The 21933-nt window shown below is 36.3% G+C and overlaps 1 protein-coding gene across 5 annotated transcripts in view; it reads right to left on the bottom strand.

Moving 5' to 3' along the window:
- TAX1BP1 (Tax1 binding protein 1) overlaps positions 1-21933 on the bottom strand; it is an 85166-nt gene that overhangs the window by 2055 nt on the left and 61178 nt on the right. For 4 of the 5 annotated variants that reach the window (XM_020869761.2, XM_070467823.1, XM_070467824.1 and 1 more), the window contains 2 exons: positions 12810-12993; positions 12310-12458 (listed from right to left, as the gene is read on the bottom strand). The exons of the other annotated variant lie outside the window; for it this stretch is intronic. In XM_020869761.2, the coding sequence (XP_020725420.2) occupies positions 12310-12458; positions 12810-12993 (333 nt within the window). The remainder of the gene's footprint in view (positions 1-12309; positions 12459-12809; positions 12994-21933) is intronic. 5 annotated transcript variants of the gene reach the window in all.

Here is a 21933-nt window from a genome sequence, read left to right as displayed (position 1 = left end):
ATAAAAAGCAGTATTCAGTGGAATGGAGAGTGTACTACACCAGGGTGTGTGCGAAGGAAAATCAATATATTTCTGAACTATATGTAGGTAACTTAACTGCATTTTTATCATCCATACACTGGCCACTTTCATTAAAATCTTAAGACTATATTACTTTTTCTATTATTCTCATTAAATACCTACTAGTGTGGAAGACAGGCAGGATCTTCTTTGACAATATACATCCACTGCACAATACATAGAAATTAAAGGAAAACTAGCAATATATGTGAGGTTTACATGTGTGTTTTGTTGGCAAATACATGAGAAAATTCAACTGGAAAACCGTGTTAAAAGCAAAGCAATGCACCAAACTACAGGTCTCAAAAACCCTATTGTAAAATAATCAGATTAATTTTTTTTTTTTAAATATTTAACTACCTGATGAACAGATTATCAAGGTAGCCTGCTGAAAACCCTGTAAATGTGAGTTGGGATCAAAAACAAAATGCTGGTCTGGATTTCCATGCCTGCATCCCAGTGGTCATTTTACAGACTTGCACACTGCTACTACATCAACAAGGGGAAGGATGGCACAACATGGCTGTTACTCTGACAATTATCCCCTCCTGAAAGACAGGGGTCGGGGGGGTGGGGTAACACAAGGCTCCCCACTCTCCCTCGCCCATGTGCATCACCTGAGAAAACAGTTCTGTTGGCAAATGATTCCCTTAGGCTATACTTGAGCAAAAGAAAAACAGGGTCAGTAATCTAATAAGAGATTGAGAAGCTGAGGAATATTGGACAAGTATTTCGTATACTTCGAAAATTAAAGTCTTTAACTAAAATCCAGTTTTAAAATCTAAACATACAGAGGGAAGATGATACATAGTTGAATCTGCTAAGCTTAATATGTATGACAGGTAAATTGTGATTCTGTGCCACATTACTCTGCCTGCCAGATTTAGGCCTTCTAGTAACAATACCTGAAACATGAATCGGCTTAAACAACTACATATAAAATAGTGAACAGAATTTTCTCATGTATGTAAAATACATGCTATTTAAGAAAATGAAAACATAATGAAAGGTCTCTTCATATTCTACATTTAGAAATTCTTGAAAGAGATATTTATAATACAATACAACCTTCTGGTGCCAAATATATAATGGAGCCAAAAACCTCGTAACTACCTTTGTGTTTTTTTTTTTTAATAACAGCTAACAGCTTATACCAATGTATTGCCTCCATGAATCAGCTAACAATAGAGTCTGATGCAAAGGTGCTAGATTCAGACCAACCTATCAGACCTATTAACCCAACTGATAAAATGTGGACAAGGGGATTTTTTAAAAAAGCAATTTATATTTTCTAAGCCATATATAATTTGGTAAGGATAACTCTGTTACTCTATTTTCTACCAGAATAAAAAGGAGACTCAAGTAGAATTCTAGATAGAATAATGAGACGGTCATGAAATAAGAAACCACCTACTCAGAGAATAGGTTAAGTATGTAATAAAATCTGAGGAGTTAATTAATATAATATAGTCCCTGGTGGTCTTGTCATGCAAAAGGACCAAGTTTTCACTCACAAATACAGTTACTCCATTTTACTCATTGAGCTTGGCTATTTCCAAACCATGCTAGCTTACATACAACAAATCAGACAGGGAAATGAAGCTATTAATGCAGGCTCACTGCCAGCAACAAAAAATGTCTACCTTTCTCTTTTTTACCAGTAGCCAAGAACCAAAAACAGCCAGTAGGATTTCAACACTGCATCATACAGCTTTACTATATACATTAAAAGAAATGTGAGAACATCATTCAATACTGATTTTTTAATTAATAAACTTCAAATTTATTAGTATTCTATTTTAGAAAGCTTTCACTTAAGTTTTAGAACTGAAAACTGTCAACTCAAAAGGATTCTGAATATCAGGTTTTAAAATATTAGTAGCTAGGTATTTTTGCAAAACTGCTTAATACCACACTGAAATGTATTTATGAACAATTGAAAATTGAATTTTTCTTAAAATATTTTCAATGGAGAAATGTCTGTTTAGACCTTTGGCCCATTTTTTGATTGGGTCATTTATTTTTCTGGAGTTGAGCTGGAGGAGTTGCTTGTATATTTTTGAAATTAATCCTTTGTCTGTTGCTTCCTTGGCTATTATTTTCTCCCAATCTGAGGGCTGTCTTTTCACCTTGCTTATAGTTTCCTTTGTTGTGCAAAAGCTTTTAAGTTTCATTAGGTCCCATTTGTTTATTTTTTCTTTTGTTTCTAAAATTCTGGGAGGTGGGTCATAGAGGATCTTGCTGTGATTTATGTTGGAGAGTGTTTTGCCTATGTTCTCCTCTAGGAGTTTACATATAGTTTCTGGTCTTACATTTAGATCTTTACTCCATTTTGAGTTTATTTTTGTGTATGGTGTTAGAAAGTGTTCTAGTTTCATTCTTTTACAAGTGGTTGACCAGTTTTCCCAGCACCACTTGTTAAAGAGGTTGTCTTTTTTCCATTGTATATCCTTGCCTCCTTTGTCGAAGATAAGGTGATCATAGGTTCGTGGATTTATCTCTGGGCTTTCTATTCTGTTCCATTGATCTATATTTCTGTCTTTGTGCCAGTACCATACTGTCTTGATGACTGTGGCTTTGTAGTATAGTCTGAAGTCAGGCAGGTTGATTCCTCCAGTTCCATTCTTCTTTCTCAAGATTACTTTGGCTATTCAAGGTTTTTTGTATTTCCATACAAATTGTGAAATTATTTGTTCTAGTTCTGTGAAAAATACCATTGGTAGTTTGATAGGGATTGCATTGAATCTATAGATTGCTTTGGGTAGTATAGCCATTTTGACAATGTTGATTCTTCCAATCCATGAACACGGTATATTTCTCCATCTGTTTGTGTCCTCTTTGATTTCTTTCATCAGTGTTTTATAGTAAGGAAGACATACAGATGGCAAAAAAACACATGAAAAGATGCTCAACATCACTCATTATCAGAGAAATGCAAATCAAAACCACAATGAGGTACCATTACACGCCAGTCAGGATGGCTGCTATCCAAAAGTCTACAAGCAATAAATGCTGGAGAGGGTGTGGAGAAAAGGGAACCCTCTTACACTGTTGGTGGGAATGCAAATTAGTACAGCCGCTATGGAAAACAGTGTGGAGATTTCTTAAAAAGGCTGGAAATAGAACTGCCATATGACCCAGCAATCCCACTTCTGGGCATACACACCGAGGAAACCAGATCTGAAAGAGACACGTGCACCCCAATGTTCATTGCAGCACTGTTTATAATAGCCAGGACATGGAAGCAACCTAGATGCCCATCAGCAGACAAATGGATGAGGAAGCTGTGATACATATACACCATGGAATATTACTCAGCCATTAAAAAGGATTCATTTGAATCAGTTCTAATGAGATGGATGAAACTGGAGCCCATAATACAGAGCGAAGTAAGCCAGAAAGATAAAGACCATTACAGTATACTAACACATATATATGGAATTTAGAAAGATGGTAACGATAACCCTATATGCAAAACAGAAAAAGAGACTCAGATGTATAGAACGGACTTGTGGACTCTGGGAGAAGGCGAGGGTGGGATATTTCAAGAGAACAGCATCGAAACATGTATATTATCTAGGGTGAAACAGATTACCAGCCCAGGTTGGATGCATGAGACAAGTGCTCGGGCCTGGTGCACTGGGAAGACCCAGAGGGATCGGGTGGAGAGGGAGGTGGGAGGGGGGACCGGGATGGGGGAATACATGTAAATCCATGGCTAATTCATTTCAATGTATGACAAAAACCACTGCAAAGATGTAAAGTAATTAGCCTCCAACTAATAAAAATAAATGGAAAAAAAAATAAATAAAAAATATTTTCAACAGAGTTTTAATCTACAAAGGCCTAAGCCACCTACTTGTTCGTATACCTTTAGACCCATCAGCATAATGCTCTTTCTAGTGCAAACTGGGTTTTAGCAAAGGAAATATATTACAGTAAACTGAAGCCCTACTTGAAACCCAAAACTTCTCACAGGATGCTCAATTCAAAATCTAGTGTTACAAAAATATTCTTGCTTTTTATCAAAGCATATCACGAATTTAACCAATCTCTTAGAGGATAAGATACACTTAATCATACTAAATTCAAAACACAATCATGATCATAAAAATATAATTACCATATGACACAACAATTCCACTTCTGGGTATATGTCCAAAAGAACTGAAAATAGGAACTCAAAATAGACATATTGGTACACTTATGGTCATATTCACATTATTCACAACAGCCTAAAGGTGTAAACAATTCAAATGTCTACCAATGGATGCGTGGATTAACAAAATGTGGCATACACATGCAGTGTATGGTATACACATACATTACTTAAAAAGGAAGGAAATTCTGATACAACATAAATGAATCTTGAAGACATATGTTAAGTGAAATAATCCCACCACAAAAAGATAAACACTATATATGGTTCTCCTTATATGAGGTATCTGCTCTTCTGCTATGCTTAGTCACTCAGTCATGTCCGGCTCTTTGCGACCCCATGGACTGTAGCCCACCAGGCACCTTTGTCCATGGGGACTGTCCAGGCTACTGGAGTGGTTGCCATGCCCTCCAGGGGATCTTCCCAACAGAGGGATCAAACACAGGTCTCCCACATTGCAGCCAGATTCTTTACCATCTGAGAAACCCAGGAAGCCCAAGAATACTGGAGTGGGTAAACTATCCCTTCTCCAGGGGATCTTCCTGACTCAGGAATCCAACCTGGATCTCCTGCATTGTAGGTGATTTCTTTACCAGCTGAGCTACCAGGGAAGCCCTAGGTATTAGAATACTCAAATTTGACAGATGACACAGGCTGAAGCGGGGGACGGGAAATGGAATTGACATTTAATAGGTAGAGAGTTTCTGTTTTGTCAAGATGAAAAGAGTTCTCAAGACTGGTTGTACAACAATATGAATATACAGTTGACCACCGAACGATGAGGATTTGAACTGTGCAGATCCACCTATATGTGGGACTTTTTCAGGAGTAAATACTGCAATACTACATGATCTGCAGTTGGCTGGATCTTCAAATGTGGAGCCATGGATACAGGAGAAAGTGCAGATACAGGGGGCCGATAAGTTATACTCAGATTTTTAACTGCATAGAGGGTTGGCACCCCTAAGCTTCATGTTGTTTAAGGGTCATCTGTACTTACTGCTATAGAACCATGTATTAAAAAATAGTTAAGATGGCAAATTCTACATTATATGTATTCAACCACAATTAAAAAGGCAATCGTGATCAAACCATCAATATGCACCCAGTTACACCATTTGAATCATTAGGATTCAGATAATCAGCATTTCTCAACCTTTGCCAGAAATTATTAACTGAAATAATTTAGATATCATTTTTTGTTGTTTAGGTGCTTAGTCATGTCCAGCTCTTTGTAACCACCCCCACCCTGCCCCCCATGGACCAGAACACACAAGGCTCCTCTGTTCATGGAATTTCCCTGGCAAGAATACTAGAATGGGTTGCCATTTCCTTCTCCAGGGGAACTTCCTGACCCAGGGATCAAACCCATATCTCCTACAGTGGCAGGCGGATTCCTTACCACTGAGCCATTAAGGAACTAGTAATAAATATCAATGAAGAAAGATCTACCACCTAACAGAACTTTTACTAAGTTGATAATTATTACTTTAGCTCAAGAACATCCTTTAAGAAACATCTGCTAAGGTCAAAACCAACATAGAAGAACAGAATACCAATAACTCTGGGTAACTATTACATAAAGTTTTAAATAAATGTTTATTTTTATCCTTCATAACTCTGTATTATTAATATTGGTCAACATCCTCTTTTCATGAGATGTTATTCAAACTCCTCCAAACGTCCATGAGTTTGAGCAAACTCTGGGAGACAGTGAAGGACAGGGAAGCTTGGTGTGCTGCAGTCCATGGAGTACAGAGTTGAACACAACTTAGCAACTGAACAACAACAAACATCCATTTCCTGTAATATGTCAATGAAGGAATATCAACTGAATTTATAACTATAATTTAAAGATATTTTTAAAAATGAAAATAATTTTATAAGATCTCTGTTACTTTTCAATTGTCACTTTTCTCAGATATATTCACCCCTATAGTCATAGAAGCACTATTTACAATAGACAAGACATGGAAACAACCTACATGTCCATTGACAGATAAATGGATATGGTGATGTGTGTGTGTATATATATATACACACACACACAACAGAATATATTATAAATATATATCATATTCTACTGTATATATACACACTATATGTGTACACACACACACAACAGAATATGTAGTAGTGCTCAGTTGCTCAGTCAAATCTGACTCTTTGCAACCACAGGTTCCTCTATCCATGGAATTTTCCAGACAAGAATACTGGAGTGGGTTGCAATTTCCAGTCATAAAAAAAATGGCCATTTGCAGCTACACGGATGGACCTAGATATTATCATACTAAGTGAAATAACTCAGCAAGAGACAAATACTAAAATATGACACAAATAAAACTCATCTATGAAACAGAAACAGACTCACAGACTTAGAGAACAAACTTGTCGCCACAGCGGGGAGAGGGGAGCTGGACTGGGAGTTTGGGACTAACAGATGCAAACTATTATATATAGAATGGATAAACAACAAAGTGCTATTGTACAGTACAGGGATATTCAATATCCTGTAATAAACCATAATGGAAAAGAATCCCCACAAAAATGTTACTTTTCTCCATATCCAAAAATTAACTCAAAATGGACCAAACACCTAAATTAAATTCTATTTTAAAATGGCCAAGAGACATACGTATTTTCCCAAAGAAAATATACAAACAGCCAATGAGCATATTAAAGATGCTCAACATTATCAGTCATCAGGGAAAAGAAAATCAAAATGATGATGATACACCATTTCACATAGCCCCTTTGAAAATCACAGATCCTTCTGAGAACAAAAACTAAAAAGCTCATCAGAAAAAAAAATGTATATACCAAAATTATCTCTCTTCAGTTGGGGGATTCATAGTGAAGGATTCATGGCAGCTGCCAACAAAACTGCATACTAGATTCACAGTGAAGGATTCATGTAGAAAGTTGCCAACAAACTACACATTAATAGAATGTGTTGACAAAGACAGAAATATAGATCAATGGAACAAAATAGAAAGCCCAGAGATAAATCCAAGTACCTATGAACACCTTATCTTTGACAAAGGAGGCGAGAATATACAATGGAAAAAAGACAACCTCTTTAACAAGTGGTGCTGGGAAAACTGGTCAACCACTTGTAAAAGAATGAAACTAGAACACTTTCTAACACCATACACAAAAATAAACTCAAAATGGAGTAAAGATCTAAATGTAAGACCAGAAACTATATGTAAACTCTTAGAGGAGAACATAGGCATAGAGAGAACATAGGAGAACATAGGAGAGTGTTTACTCTCCAACATAAATCACAGCAAGATCCTCTATGACCCACCTCCCAGAATATAGGAAATAAAACCAAAAATAAACAAATGGGACCTAATTAAACTTAAAAGCTTTTGCACAACAAAGGAAACTATAAGCAAGGTGAAAAGACAGCCTTCAGAATGGGAGAAAATAATAGCAAATGAAGAAACACACAAAGGATTAATCTCAAAAATATACAAGCAACTCCTCCAGCTCAACTCCAGAAAAATAAATGACCCAATCAAAAAATGGGCCAAAGATCTAAACAGACATTTCTCCAGAGAAGACATACAGATGGTTAACAAACACATGGAAAGATGCTCAACATCACTCATTATCAGAGAAATGCAAATCAAAACCACAATGAGGTACCATTACACGCCAGTCAGGATGGCTGCTATCCAAAAGTCTACAAGCAATAAATGCTGGAGAGGGTGTGGAGAAAAGGGAACCCTCTTACACTGTTGGTGGGAATGCAAACTAATACAGCCACTATGGAGAACAGTGTGGAGATTCCTTAAAAAACTGGAAACAGAACTGCCATATGACCCAGCAATCCCACTTCTGGGCATACACACCAAGGAAACCAGATCTGAAAGAGACACGTGCACCCCAATGTTCATCGCAGCACTGTTTATAATAGCCAGGACATGGAAGCAACCTAGATGCCCATCAGCAGCCCATCAATGGATAAGGAAGCTGTGGTACCTATACACAATGGAATATTACTCCGCCATTAAAAAGAATACATTTGAATCAATTCTAATGAGATGGATGAAACTGGAGCCCATTATACAGAGTGAAGTAAGCCAGAAAGATAAACACCAATACAGTATATTAATGCATATATATGGAATTTAGAAAGATGGTAACAATAACTCTATATGCAAGACAGAAAAAGAGACACAGATGTATAGAACAGACTTTTGGACTCTATGGGAGAAGGCGAGGGTAGGATGATCTGAGAGAACAGCATCGAAACATGTATATTATCAAGTGTGAAACAGATCGCCAGTCCAGGTTGGATGCATGAGACAAGTGCTCAGGACTGGTGCACTGGGATGACCCAGAGGGATGGGATGGGGAGGGAGATGGGAGGGGGGTTCAGGATGGGGCAACACATGTAAATCCATGGCTGATTCATGTCAATGTATGGCAAAAACCACTACAATATTGTAAAGTAATTAGCCTCCAACTAATTTTAAAAAAAAAGATAAAAAAAATAGAATGTGTTGAGTCTTTCAGAGATAGAGGAGAAGGAAGTAAAGCTAGTACGGGTGGAAGGGAAACACATTATACAAAGACATAAAAATAACTGGAAAGTGAGATGTGTGTTAAAGAAAGTAATTCAGCCTTGCCTGATGGACTTTGGTCTAAACATCCTAGTGTACTCAAACTTTATTAAGCATATGATTACTAAAAGATTTTGTCTGATTCTCTGCAGATCTGGAGTGGAGGCAAAGATTCCTCATTTCTAACAAGTTCCCAGGAGATGACAATGGTGTTGATCCAATAAAATTTTTGGGTAGTAAGGGTTTATACCATGATTCCAAAAAGTGTGCAGAAGGCTAGGGCACCACACCAAATTCACAGAGGTACTATGAATTATTTTTAATTTTTTAACTGTCAGATACCATGTAAACAACTATTTCAAGACAGCTCACAGTTTCAACAGTTGCTAAGATATAAAGCGAGTGCCTGGTGAAAACCAATGTGAAATAGGAAATGAAAATGACTTGTCCAATCTGATTTTAAAGTTTGAGAAGTTATCTGGTGGTCAACAGCTACATATATCCCATTTGGAACAGGTTATTTAAGAAAAATATAACTTTCTTTCATGTGTATTTTTTTTTTTCAAATGGTTAACTACTACACATTTGTTAGGAAATCATTAGTAGTTCTTTTGGCCTATGAGATTCTATGGAAAAAAAAAATTTACTGATACTAAAGGTGCCATGAACTGAGAAAGTCTGGGAACCTCTGGTTTAGATAGACTGATAGGTGGTAAAACCACAGCTTCCACAGTCAAACTGATGAGGCTGCACACTGACCAGTCGTATGAGCTGAGGCAGGCCAGTTAGTGTCTCTGTTTGCTCCATTTTAAAACAGAAATAGTAACAGTTCCTACCTCACAGGACAGCTTTAGAGAGTTAATATATTAAAGTACTGGCTGTCAAAACTACAGAAACATCTGTAGCTATCACCATCATCATAATTACAGTGTTACAGTTACTGCTGTTATAACTATTAGGTAAAGGGGAATGAGTCATAAAAGGCTTTTTTAATCTGATAGAAACAGAGTTTTTGGTGAAGAAGGGAGGGGATTATGGCAGTAAGGGGAATATGGTGCAATATGACTAAAGGGGGCTGTTCAGTGTAGCTGCTTCAGCCCCAACTCAAAGGTGCTGTGTCCCATGGCTGTTAAATACTTCCAAGGGTAAAGAACCAGAGAAAAGGAACAGGTCAACTCAAATCTGCTTTCTTTATTCTAACTAAAACTACTAAAATATTTCATTTGCAAGTGATTTTTGTTGTTGTAATGACAAGAATAAAAAAAAAAATACGTCTGAATATACATGAAAATTAGTTTGTCTAATGTGAAAAATTTTCTGATAGCAAAATACAATTACCAAAATGTGCCTATTAAGAGCCCTTCCATCTCATTATCAAATTTAAGCATGTCAGCAAACGAGCACAAGATTCTAACACTGTTTCTCATGGGTTTGCAGGAGGGCAAAGCACACAGATCAAAAAGAACATTCTGCTAATTAAACTGAAGCAGATGACTACAGTAGAGAAGGGCTTGTCACATGTAACATCTGCGCCAAGAATGATCAGATTAAATATGCAAAATGTGAAGTGAAGGTGTGAAAAAGCAGTAAGATAATATTCTAGACTTCAAATAGGCTACAAAAGTTCTGACAGTTTTCCTAATTATTCCCAGTAATGGACACAGGAGGCCAAAAGGCAGGAGAGAGAAATACATTTTTCTCCATTATGGGTGTTGAGCTCTAGGGCTAAAACCATGCCTGTCTGAACACTGATCAGTTTCTGCAAAGGTTAATAGCAATTAAATGCAGCAAACTAGATTAAATGAGAAACAGGTCATGATACCACTGTACTTGCAAAGAGCACAATAAAGCATTTCTTTTAAATTCTTAATGCACAGAAAATCCAACAAGAACTGCTGTAAGAAAAAGGTCTATCTATTAAATGGTAAAGAAATCTCCTAAATGAAAAAATGAATGTCATGCAACATAAACTGATTCAATTACCATCAGTATTGTGCTGCCGAGATTAAATACAAATGATGTCTACAAGAGTATTTCTCAAAAAACTATGATACACACACTTCTTCCTCTTTCTAAGCTAAAGATAACAGAGTTCAGCTTATAATTTAAAATGGGATATATTAAGTGCAAAACTGAAAAGATGCACACCAGAGCATAATATTGTCATTAACACTTTGTTTCTCCCAATCTAGAACATCCATAATCAAAAGAATATAGTAAATTACTCTCTGATAATTAAGATTAAACCATCTGTGACTACAGTTAATACTGTATTATATATGTGAAAGTTGCTAGTCAAGGCTATGGTTTTTCCAGTGGTCATGTATGGATGTGAGAGTTGGACTGTGAAGAAAGCTGAGCGCCGAAATATTGATGCTTTTGAACTGTGGTGTTGGAGAAGACTCTTGAGAATCCCTTGGACTGCAAGGAGATCCAACCAGTCCATCCTAAAGGAGATCAGTCCTGGGTATTCATTGGAAGGACTGATGCTGAAGCTGAAACTCCAATACTTTGGCCACCTCATGCGAAGAGCTGACTCATTGGAAAAGACTCTGATGCTGGGAGGGATTGGGGGCAGAAGGAGAAGGGGACGACAGAGGATGAGATGGCTGGATAGCATCACCGGCTCGATGGACATGAGTTTGAGTAAACTCTGGGAGTAGGTGATGGACAGGGAGGCCTGGCGTGCTGCGATTCATGGGGTCGCAAAGAGTCGGACATGACTGGGCGACTGAACTGAAGAGAGCAGACCTTAAATCTTCTCATCACAAAGAAACAATTTATAACTATAGATGATGGACGTTACCTAGACTTGTTATTCTGTAGTACACACAAGTACCATTATGCTGCATACCTTAAACTAGTATGTTACAGGTCAACTGCGGCTCAACTTTTTTAAAAATTTTAAGATGAAATTACCTTGGGGACTTTCCTGGTGACTCAATGGTATAGAACCCACCGGACAATGAAAGAGACACAGGTTCGATCCTTGATCCAGGAAGATCCCAATGCTACAGAACAAACTAAGCCCATGCATCACAACTACTGAGCCTGTACTCTAGAGCCCAGAAAGCATGAGTACTGAGCCCAAGTGCTGCAACTACTGAAGCCCAAGTACCCTAAAGCCCGTGCTCTACAACAACAGAAGCCACCACAATAAGAAGCCTGGGCACCACAACAAGAGAGTAGCCCCCGCATGCCATAACTTGAGAAAAGCCTTCACATCAAGGAAGACCCAGCACAGCCAAAAATAAAATTATAAAAAATGATTCTTGGGAGAATGAAGATTTATAATTAGCATCATTTTTAGAAAAATATTAAACTATCTTATAACTACAATATTCTAAGATCATTCTCCAAATAAATTCTAAAGTATCCTTCTGAAACTTATTCAAAAAGATGAAGCAACAATCATGTGTACACACAAGCGCACATATTCTCTCTTCCCACACACATGTAACTCTCTACACAGGACAAAAATAAGAGACAAGCTCAGAAAATGGAAATTCAATTTACTTTACTATCCTCAGGGTCTTCTAAACCATCAGGGCGGCTTAGGTTTCGAGCAGGCTGGCTGCAAACAACATTATCCTCCAGTCCCCAAGAGGGTACTCTCACAGGTGGCCTTTGGATTTCATCTGGGTAAAAAGCACCATCTGCTCCATCTGAAATAAAAATTTTGGAAGGGTAGGGTAAAACCTGGTCCTAGAATTAGAATCCCTATCTATAGCAAGGATGAATAGAATATAAAGAACCATTTTAGTGTATCCAAAAAAATGTTTTTCTTTTTAACCCAAATGACCTTTAAACTATGTGTAATAAGCAAATAGACTCCTCATTCATGGTGTATCGCTTCTAGATGAAGCCAGTTAGTGTTAACATTAAAACTCTTTGTTATAAAACAGGATTTCTATTAGAGTTGATTATACCAACTTAACAGTTCTCTAATCCCACAAAGATACAAACAAAAAAAACCTCCATATTTGGCTAACCCCAACAAAAAAAGTTTTAATAACCTCTTGTTTCTGGTGTTGCATAAGGATTACCATACTGCAGAACTGGTTGTGTATTTGGCACTGCAGGAACATGACCACTTTTCTCTAAGCTTGTTTTGAGACACTGTGAGATCTGATGAGGACTTTGGGAATTCTGACCTTCCAATTTCCTTTCTGCTTGATTTTCTATACTCCTTTTATGTTCCTAAAATTAACAAAAAAGAAGGTGAAAAAGCAAAGCATTTGAGTATTTTATAACAAGAAAAGCTTAAACATTTAGCCAAAATATTACAATGATTTCCCTATTATATTTAAAGGATACAGTTGGAAATGTTGGTTCTCAGCTTCTCATAAATGTCCCTCCCACACTTAACAAAACTAGAAAGCAAGACAAAGCCCAATATATATTTTCAGACTATGCCAATTAAAGTACCCTTTTCATTGAGCTGAGGGAAATTATGAATCTTTTATAATTTAGCTATTAGTAAAAATCATTAAGGCAAAAAACTCGGACTACTTCCCTAGTAAATTCTATCAAACATTTAAAAAAATATATTAATCCTGTATAAACTCTTACCAAAACACTTTCTCAGCTTACTTTATAAGGCCAGTATTATCCTGATACCCAAACCACTGACATCATAGGAAAACTGCAGACTGCAACTGCAGACCCTCATGAATACTAATGTAAAAATCCTTAAGAAATCAAATTCAATATTAAAAGTAATATATCATGACCAAGTGGATTTTATCACAAGAAAGCAAAATTAGTTTAACATACAAAAATGAATGCAATTCACCATGTTCACAGACTAAAGGAAAAACTGTATGATCATTTCAATAAATTCACAAAAAAACATTTTACAAAATCCAACATGCATTCATGGTTTAAAAAAAATAAAGTGATGTTAACAAAAACCAACAGTGAATCTTAATGATAAAAAATTAAGTGATTCTATCTAAGATCAAATATTAAGGCAAGAAAGTCTGCTAACCACTTCTATGCAACATTATACTGGAGGACTAAACAGTGTTAAGGTTAAGGCAAGATTAACGCAGACAGATTGGAAAGGAGGAAGTAAAACCATCTTTATTCACAGATGACATCATCATAGTAGTGGGAAAATCCTAAGGAAATCTACTAGAACTAGGAGAATGAGTTAATTTAGCAAGGCTGCAGTATATAAGGTCAATATAAAAAAAACCCAACCAACTGTATTGTCAGCAACACACAACTAAAAAATGAAATTTAAAAAATTCTTTTTATTTTAAAAAGCGTTAATAGATAAAAATTAAATACTTAGGAATAAATTTAGCAAAAGTTGTACACGGTCTATAAACTAAAGACCATAAACATCACTGAGAGATACAGAAGAAAGGCTCAACAAATGGAGAAATATATCACATTCATGGACTGGAAAACCTCTTTTTATACTATTAAATTCCCCTCAAATTGATTCACAGATAAAATTCCAGCAGGTTATTGTATAAATTGACAAACTTGATTCTAAAATGTACACTGAAACACAAAAGTCCTGGACCAGCTCATTTTTAAAAAGTAGAACTTCAAGACTTACACAATCTGATTTCAAAACTTATTATAAAAGCTATAGTAATCAACTGAGCAGTTCTGGCATAAGGATAAATACATAGATCATGCATAGCCGAACTTTTTCCATAAAGAGCCTAATGGTAGATATTTTCAGCTTTGTAGAACACAGTCTGTCACAGCTACACAAATCTATCTCTGCTGTTGTCACAGACAATTACCTAAAAATGAATGGACATGGCAATGTGCTTTAATAAAACTTCATTTACAAAAACAGACCACAAGCCAAATTCAGATGTAGACTTTAGTATGTTGACCCTAATATAAATAAAACAGAAAAGAGATTCCAAAAATATATCCATACTCATTGCCAATTAATGTTCAAAGATGAAGATATAATTCAGTGGAGGAAAACACATTCTTTTAGACATCTGATGCTAAAAAAACAAAAACCTGGCTATCGGCATATAAAGAATTTTTTGACTGTCATTCCATACACAGAATTTAATTTTAAATAAATCATAAATCTAAATAAAAGAGCTGAAAATATAAATATACTAGATGAAAAAGTAGGAGAAAAATCTTTGTTACTCTGGGTCAGGCAAAAATTCCATATAGGACAAATATAGCCTGAACCATTAAGAAAAATATTGCTGAATTGTACTACTTCAGAATTAGCAGCTTCTGCTCTTCAAAAGCTAGTTCTTTTAAAAATGAAAAGATGAGCCACAAATTGGGATAAAGTATTTCCAAAATATCTAACAAAAGAAATTGGATTTGGAATATATTTTTTAAAACTCCAAACCAAAAACCAAACAAAATAACCCAATTTAAAAAATTAAGTAAAAGATATGAACAGACATTCACAAAAGATTATACATGAATGGCCTGCAGGCACAAGAAAAGATACTGAGCATCACCAGTTAGTCATCAAGGACTATCCAGAAGAAAAAAAAAAAACAAACTAATCTTAAAAGATAGATACATCCCAATATTCATAACAGCACTATTTAAAATAGCCAAGATATGCATGAAAATAACCTAAGGCTCATCAACAGATGACCGGATTAAGATGCTATGTGTATGCATGCACTTGATGCAATAAGTCAAAAATAAAGACTATATGGTATCACTTATACACACATGGAATCTAAAAAATATGCATAACTGTACATACAAAAAAGAAACAAACTCACAGATACAGAAAACTTGTGGTTACCAAAGGAAAAGGACAAATTAGGGGTACGAGATTACAGATGCAAGTTACTACATATAAAATAAACAACATGGATTTACTGTGGGGCACAGGGGCATCCATTATCTTGTAATAACCTATAATGGAATATAATCTGCAAAAATACTGAATCACTATGCTGTACACCAAAAACACAATAATGTAAATCAACTATACTTCAATTTTAAAAAAAATTTTAAGGTTAACATTAAGAAACAATAATAATTTTAAAAAACCCTAGTCTTCAGAGAAATTAAACTATAATTTTAACAAGGCAACCCTACATAGCCAATAGAATGACTATAATTAAAAACTGATAATACCAAGGGCTAGTGACTGGAATGCTCATACACTGCAGTGGGATTGCAAAGTGGTACATCCTCTTTGGAAAACAATCTGGCTGTTTCTTAAAAACATAGACATACCACACAAGCCAGCAATTCCCTTCCTAAGTATCTACACAAAAAAAGAAAAAAGAAAGTCATATCCACAGAAAAACTTGTAAGAGGATGTTCATAGCAGTCTTAATCATAACCAAAACATGAGAAATAATTTGAACGTCCATCAGCTAGTAAAAGGATTAATGTCCATAATCAACGAATGAATAAATTCTGTATGATCATATTTTTATGAAATGCTAGAAAAAGTAAAACTGTAGAGTAGAAGAAAGCGGATCAGTGGTTGTCTGGGACTGGGGGTAGTTGGAGGAATGGAGTACATATGAGCACAAGCATGTGCAGCAATAAAACATTCTATAGTTTGAATGTAATGATAGTTACAGTACTATATATTTGCCAAAATTCACTGCATTGCACTTAAAATGGGTGAATTTTATCATATGTAAATTGCACCTCAATAGAGAGGTTTAAAAAACTAAAATCAACCAAAAATATTAACAAAGGATGTAAGGATAAAAATTTTCACCTGTAAAGTAAAATTTAGCTGGTTTTGCTGACTGTCATCCCTTGGGAATACTCAAGATGAGACTCTATGTTAAATTTTTACCTATAAAATGACCTTAAAATAGGGTAAGCAGCCTTAAAATGAAGTAAATCATTATCATTGAGAGCAAAACTAGTTTGTGTGTTAGTTGCTCAGTTGTGTTCGACTCTTTGTGAGCCCCATGGACTATACATAGCCCACCAAGTTCCTCCGAATTCTTCAGGCAAGAAGACTAAAGTGGACTGCCATTTCCTTCTCCTGGGGATCTTCCTGGAACAGGGATAGAACCCAGGTCTTCTGCATTGCAGGCAGATGCTTGACCATCTGAGCTACTAGGGAAGCCGAGAGCAAAACTGAAAAATGCAAGTCAATTTAGGCTTGAGAAGAGAAATGGGAATTAAAAGTTCTTGCTAAGCACATGAAAAGAGTAGAGAAGGCATAAGAAATACAACATAATGCAGTGAATGACTTACCTAGAACACAAGATTCATTTTAAGAGTAGAAGAAATACATCTAAAAACACAGCTCAAGGGCAATATGCCCGATCTGTCATACAGTTTAAGACCTATCAGTTCACTACAGTGGGCCTAAGAGATCCTGAACAGTACCACCACCACCATGAAACAGTTCTGAGCAAGGTTAATTTAGCAAACTATAGCGAGCACACCTGAAAGTATAAACAATTAGGGAGGCAGCATGACATGGTTGACTGGAGTCTGACCAGAATTTGCTTGTCAGCTCCAGCACAAATAACCCTGAGGAACTTACCTTCTGCAGCCCTCAGAGGACTACTGAGAAATGAGGGGACTGTTTAAAACACAGCAGGCCTTCAATGGATGTTCCCTCATCTGCCAATCAAAAACCCCACTCACACTGCTGTAGTGATTCAGGATGTGAAAGTGACAATATGAACAAAGAAGGGGAGAGAGTAAATATAAAAAATACTTCAAAGATGATTCAAGAAAAGGGGGGGGGAAGGCATGGAAGCAGCAAAAGAGTTAGACATGAGAAAATACTTCTATAGAAGTACAAATCAGTTTAAAGGAGTATTTTTCTATAAGCAAAGAATAAACTACTTAAATGAAGTCAGGGTTTCATCAAAAGATTTATACATGCACTAATATAGTCAAGGAACATCACAGAGAATTTCAACCTAATAAAGAGTTTACTCTAGGCTCATACTCCACTCCTTTAAGATCAAAGATACAACAAATCCTCTGCAAATAATATAAGGGTAAGAACAGGAGTAATAAGCAGCTTTGATTCCTCATGGGGGAAAATGGAGGCAGGCTAAACAAAATACAGGAACATGAACAAAATTGTTCTGATTGGGTTGTTTGGTAAATCAGAAGACTGAACTGTTAACTTAGAAAAGAGTCTTAAATTTATATTCACAATGCACCCACCCTCCTCCAAAGGATCCATGTTTAGAATTCAGGATATCCATGAACTTAGATGGAAAAAAAACTGCATCTTTTCACTAACTTCTAACTTAAATTTATCATTTTCTTCAATTATGGATGCAGGCAAAAAACACAGGAGCAGTTGCACTGCCTTTGTCACCCACAAAAATCACAGATTATATTCAAGACAACTTCCATTAATCATTTATAGCTACATACAAATATTACTCTTCTATTCTCAAAAAGGAAGCAGATCATCTGGAAATATGAAATTCAGAAAAAAATGCTAATCAGGCACAATGTTAAAGAACACTTAGAAACAGTTTTACTTTAAAAATATTTTTTATTTTTTCTCTGGTAATAGTTAATAAAATACTTCCCACCATCATTTTTATCATTCTTTGCCACTGTGCTTTCTGCTTTATTATTTTCTTTTCTCTTTCCTTTTCAGATTTCTAGTAAGGGGGTTATACAGAATATCTGAAATAGTATAAAAACGGTAAATAATCCTAAGCAGTGATTTTTGGAATGACATAAGATATTTTAAGATATGTTAAATTTCTAAATAAATTTAAATTGGTAGAGTTTCTAAGACATACTAAATTACTTCATACTATTAAAAGTTACTTTTAAAATATATATTTGTATGATACTAGTGAGCAAGTTACTCTAAAAAACAATAATGAATTTTTATTCACACATATGTTCAATAACTATGTTACTGAGAAAGAGGAACCAGACGTCAAATTGCCAACATTCTCTGGATCATAGAGAAAGTCATGGAATTCAAAAAAGACATCTACCTCTGTTTCATCAACTACACCAAAGCCCTTGACTGTGTAGATCATAATAAACCATGGAAAGCTCTTAAAGAGATGGGAATACCAGAACATCTTACCTGTCTCCTGAGAAACCTGTATGCAGGTCAAGAAGCAACAGTTACAACCCTGTATGGAACAACTGATTCATTCAAGGTTGAGAAAGGAGTACGACAGGGCTGTCTGCTCTTACCCTGTCTGTTTAATCCATACACTGAGAACACATCATAAGAAATGACAGGCCGGATGAGTTACAAGCTGGAATCAAGATAGGCAGGAGAAACATCAACAACCTCAGATGTGCGTATGATACCACTCTAGTGGCAGAAAGTGAAGAGAAACTGAAGAGCCTCTTGATGAGAGTGAAAGAGTCGGCTTAAAACCAAATATTAAAAAAACAAAGATCATGGCATCCGGCCCCATTACTTCACAGCAAAGAGATGAGGAAAAGGGGAAAGCAGTGACAGATTTCCTCTTGTGCTTTCAAATCACTGTGGATGGTGACTGCAGTCATGAAATCAGAAGCCATTTGCTTCTTGGAAGGAAAGCTATGACAAACCTAGACAATGTGCTGAAAACCAGAGACAATACTCTGCCATCGGTCCACATAGTCAAGGCTATGATCTTCCCAGTGGTAACATTCGGTTGGGAGAGCTGGACCATAAAGAAGGCAAAGTGCCAAAGAATTGATGCCTTCAAACCATGGTGCTGGAGAGTCCCCTGAATGGCAAGGAGATAAAACCAGTCAATCTTAAGGGAAATCAACCCTGAATACTCACTGGAAGGGCTGATGCTGAAGTTGAAGCCCTAGTATTTTGATCATCTGATATGAAGAGCTGACTCACGGGAAAAGTCCCTGATGCTGGGAAAGACTGAGGGCAGAAGAAGAGGAGGGCATCAGAGGATAAGATGGCTGGATAGCATTGCCAATGCAATGGACATGAACTTGGGCAAACTTTGGGAGATGGTGAGGAAAAGAGAGTTCTGGCATGCTGCAGTCCATGGGGTCACAAAGTCTGACACAATTGGGCAACTGAACAACAACAATGTTCAATAAATATTTATTGAGTATCTAATATGTGGCAGGCACTGCTCTCTAGGCACTAGAGATTCAGGTACAACCAAAACATACAAAAATTCCTGCTCATGTGAAGTCTGTATCTAGAGCAGGGAAGATGAACAGGAAACAAAACAAGTAAAATACACATTCTGTTAGATGATTTTTTTTTTCTTTCATTTACTCACTTAACTAACGCTTAATGATCATTTGGTTTATCCCAGGCACTATTTGGATCTAGGTTTCAGTGCTGAAGGAAAAGGATTTAATCCTAACCTTCAAGAGGAGTAAGGGTTCTAAAAAAAACACTGGGAAAAGACAAACATTAAGCAAGTTGCTGAAATAGCAAACAGAAATTCTTAAAAAATACACTCTTTAAAAGTAATATAAAACTATAGTGTCACTAGCAGGAAAATTAAGAGTAACTCAAGAAGAAAGGAAGTAGAAAGCAAACTGGCCTACTTCTATTGCATTCCTGACACGTTAGGGCATTAACTGATAATAAAACTGCTGATGCCAGTACATTTCTTTTACCAAATGTTTTTATAAGCAAATGCTATAAATTATGTTTGACCCATTAACATTAATTTGTTTAGTCATTCAACAAATATTTAACTTCAAATATCAAACACTATGAGTGACAGTCACTCAGCCATGTCCAACTCTTTGCAATCCCGTGGACTATACAGTCCATGGAATTCTCCAGGCCAGAACACTGGAGTAGAGACTACAATACAATGGTGAATAAAACAGACATGATTCCTGTCTTCATGGACCTTATAATTAAGTGAAGGGAGTTTTAATTAAGAGAAATATGTACAGAAATAAGTATTAGTTACAAATTATGGTAAGTGCTGTAAAATAAAAGTACAATTCAAAGGTGTGAGTTTAATAGAGATACCTAAAAGAACGAGAGGTCAAAGAAGGCCTCTCTGAAGAAGAGTCATTTAACCTGAGACTTAAAGCATAAGTCAAGAGTAGTAGGAGTACTTAAATATTTAGAAGAAAATATTAAAAGATTTGGGGATATACTTGAAAAAAATACCACTGGGTTAAAACAGAAGGAAAACGGTTGAACTGATAAGATAGCCATAAAGTAACATCTGTTGATTGCTGGGTGAGCAATACAACAGAGTTCATTACATTATTCTCTTCTTATATATGTTTAAATTCTTCCCAGACTTCTCTAGTTTAAAGTTAACTACCAAAGAACTGTAGGCAAGAATATTCTTGGCAAAGTCCATGAACAAGGGCCCTGAAACAAGAAAGCAATTCATGAGTTTTAAGGCCCAAGTAACTGTTAACAGTTCTCAAAATGCAATCCCCAGAGCAGCACCATCAGCAGCAACTTGTCAGAAATGCAAATCTCAAGCCCCATCCCTGACCTACGAATCAGAAACTCTGGGAATAGAACCCAGAAAGCTGTGCTTTAACAAATCATACAGATGATTCTGATGCAAGCTCAAGACTCAGAACTACTACTAAGAGGAATTCTACAATAGAGGAGAATCAAACAAACTGTGGCTTAAAAGGGCTTGAGAGAGAGAGAGGTTAGTCATATAAAAGATTATAATCTATGCTAAGAATTATGGTGGGATTCCCTGGTAGTCCAGTGGTTAGGACGCTATGGTTTCACTGTCAACGGTATGGGTTCAACCCCTGTTCAGGGAACTAAGATCCTGCAGGCCACACAGCACAAACAAAAAAGAATGTTGTCATTTACCTTAAATGCACAAGTACATGGGAGGCCCATAAGGAGCTTCAAGCAAGGAAAAGTATCAACTTTACATTTTTAAAAGGTTACCAGCCTGTGGTTTGAATAATCTTTTACTTCTGTCAAACACAGAGCAGAGGGAAGAGGAATTAAAAAGAGAGAGAGAGAGGAAAGGAGTGACCTCGTGGAAGATTGGAAGATGGCAGAGTACGAAGTATGGCACTTATCGAACAACCCCCAAGGAACTGAATCCCAGCAACAAGTGAGCTCATAAGTAGGTCTATATTAAGATGACTGAGCCCCATCTAACAGACTGATTGGAGTCTTGCGAGATTATCTAAACTGCAGCATAATTAATAAGTCACTATATATTATTTTCTGTGATTTGAGCCATCTGTAACTCAGCAAAATGTACAGATGGTTATAAC

This window comes from Odocoileus virginianus, chromosome 1 (genome assembly GCF_023699985.2).
Source record: "Odocoileus virginianus isolate 20LAN1187 ecotype Illinois chromosome 1, Ovbor_1.2, whole genome shotgun sequence".
NCBI lineage: Eukaryota > Metazoa > Chordata > Mammalia > Artiodactyla > Cervidae > Odocoileus > Odocoileus virginianus.
Note: the sequence above shows the minus strand (reverse complement) of the source record. Positions and strands in the feature narration are given on the sequence as shown.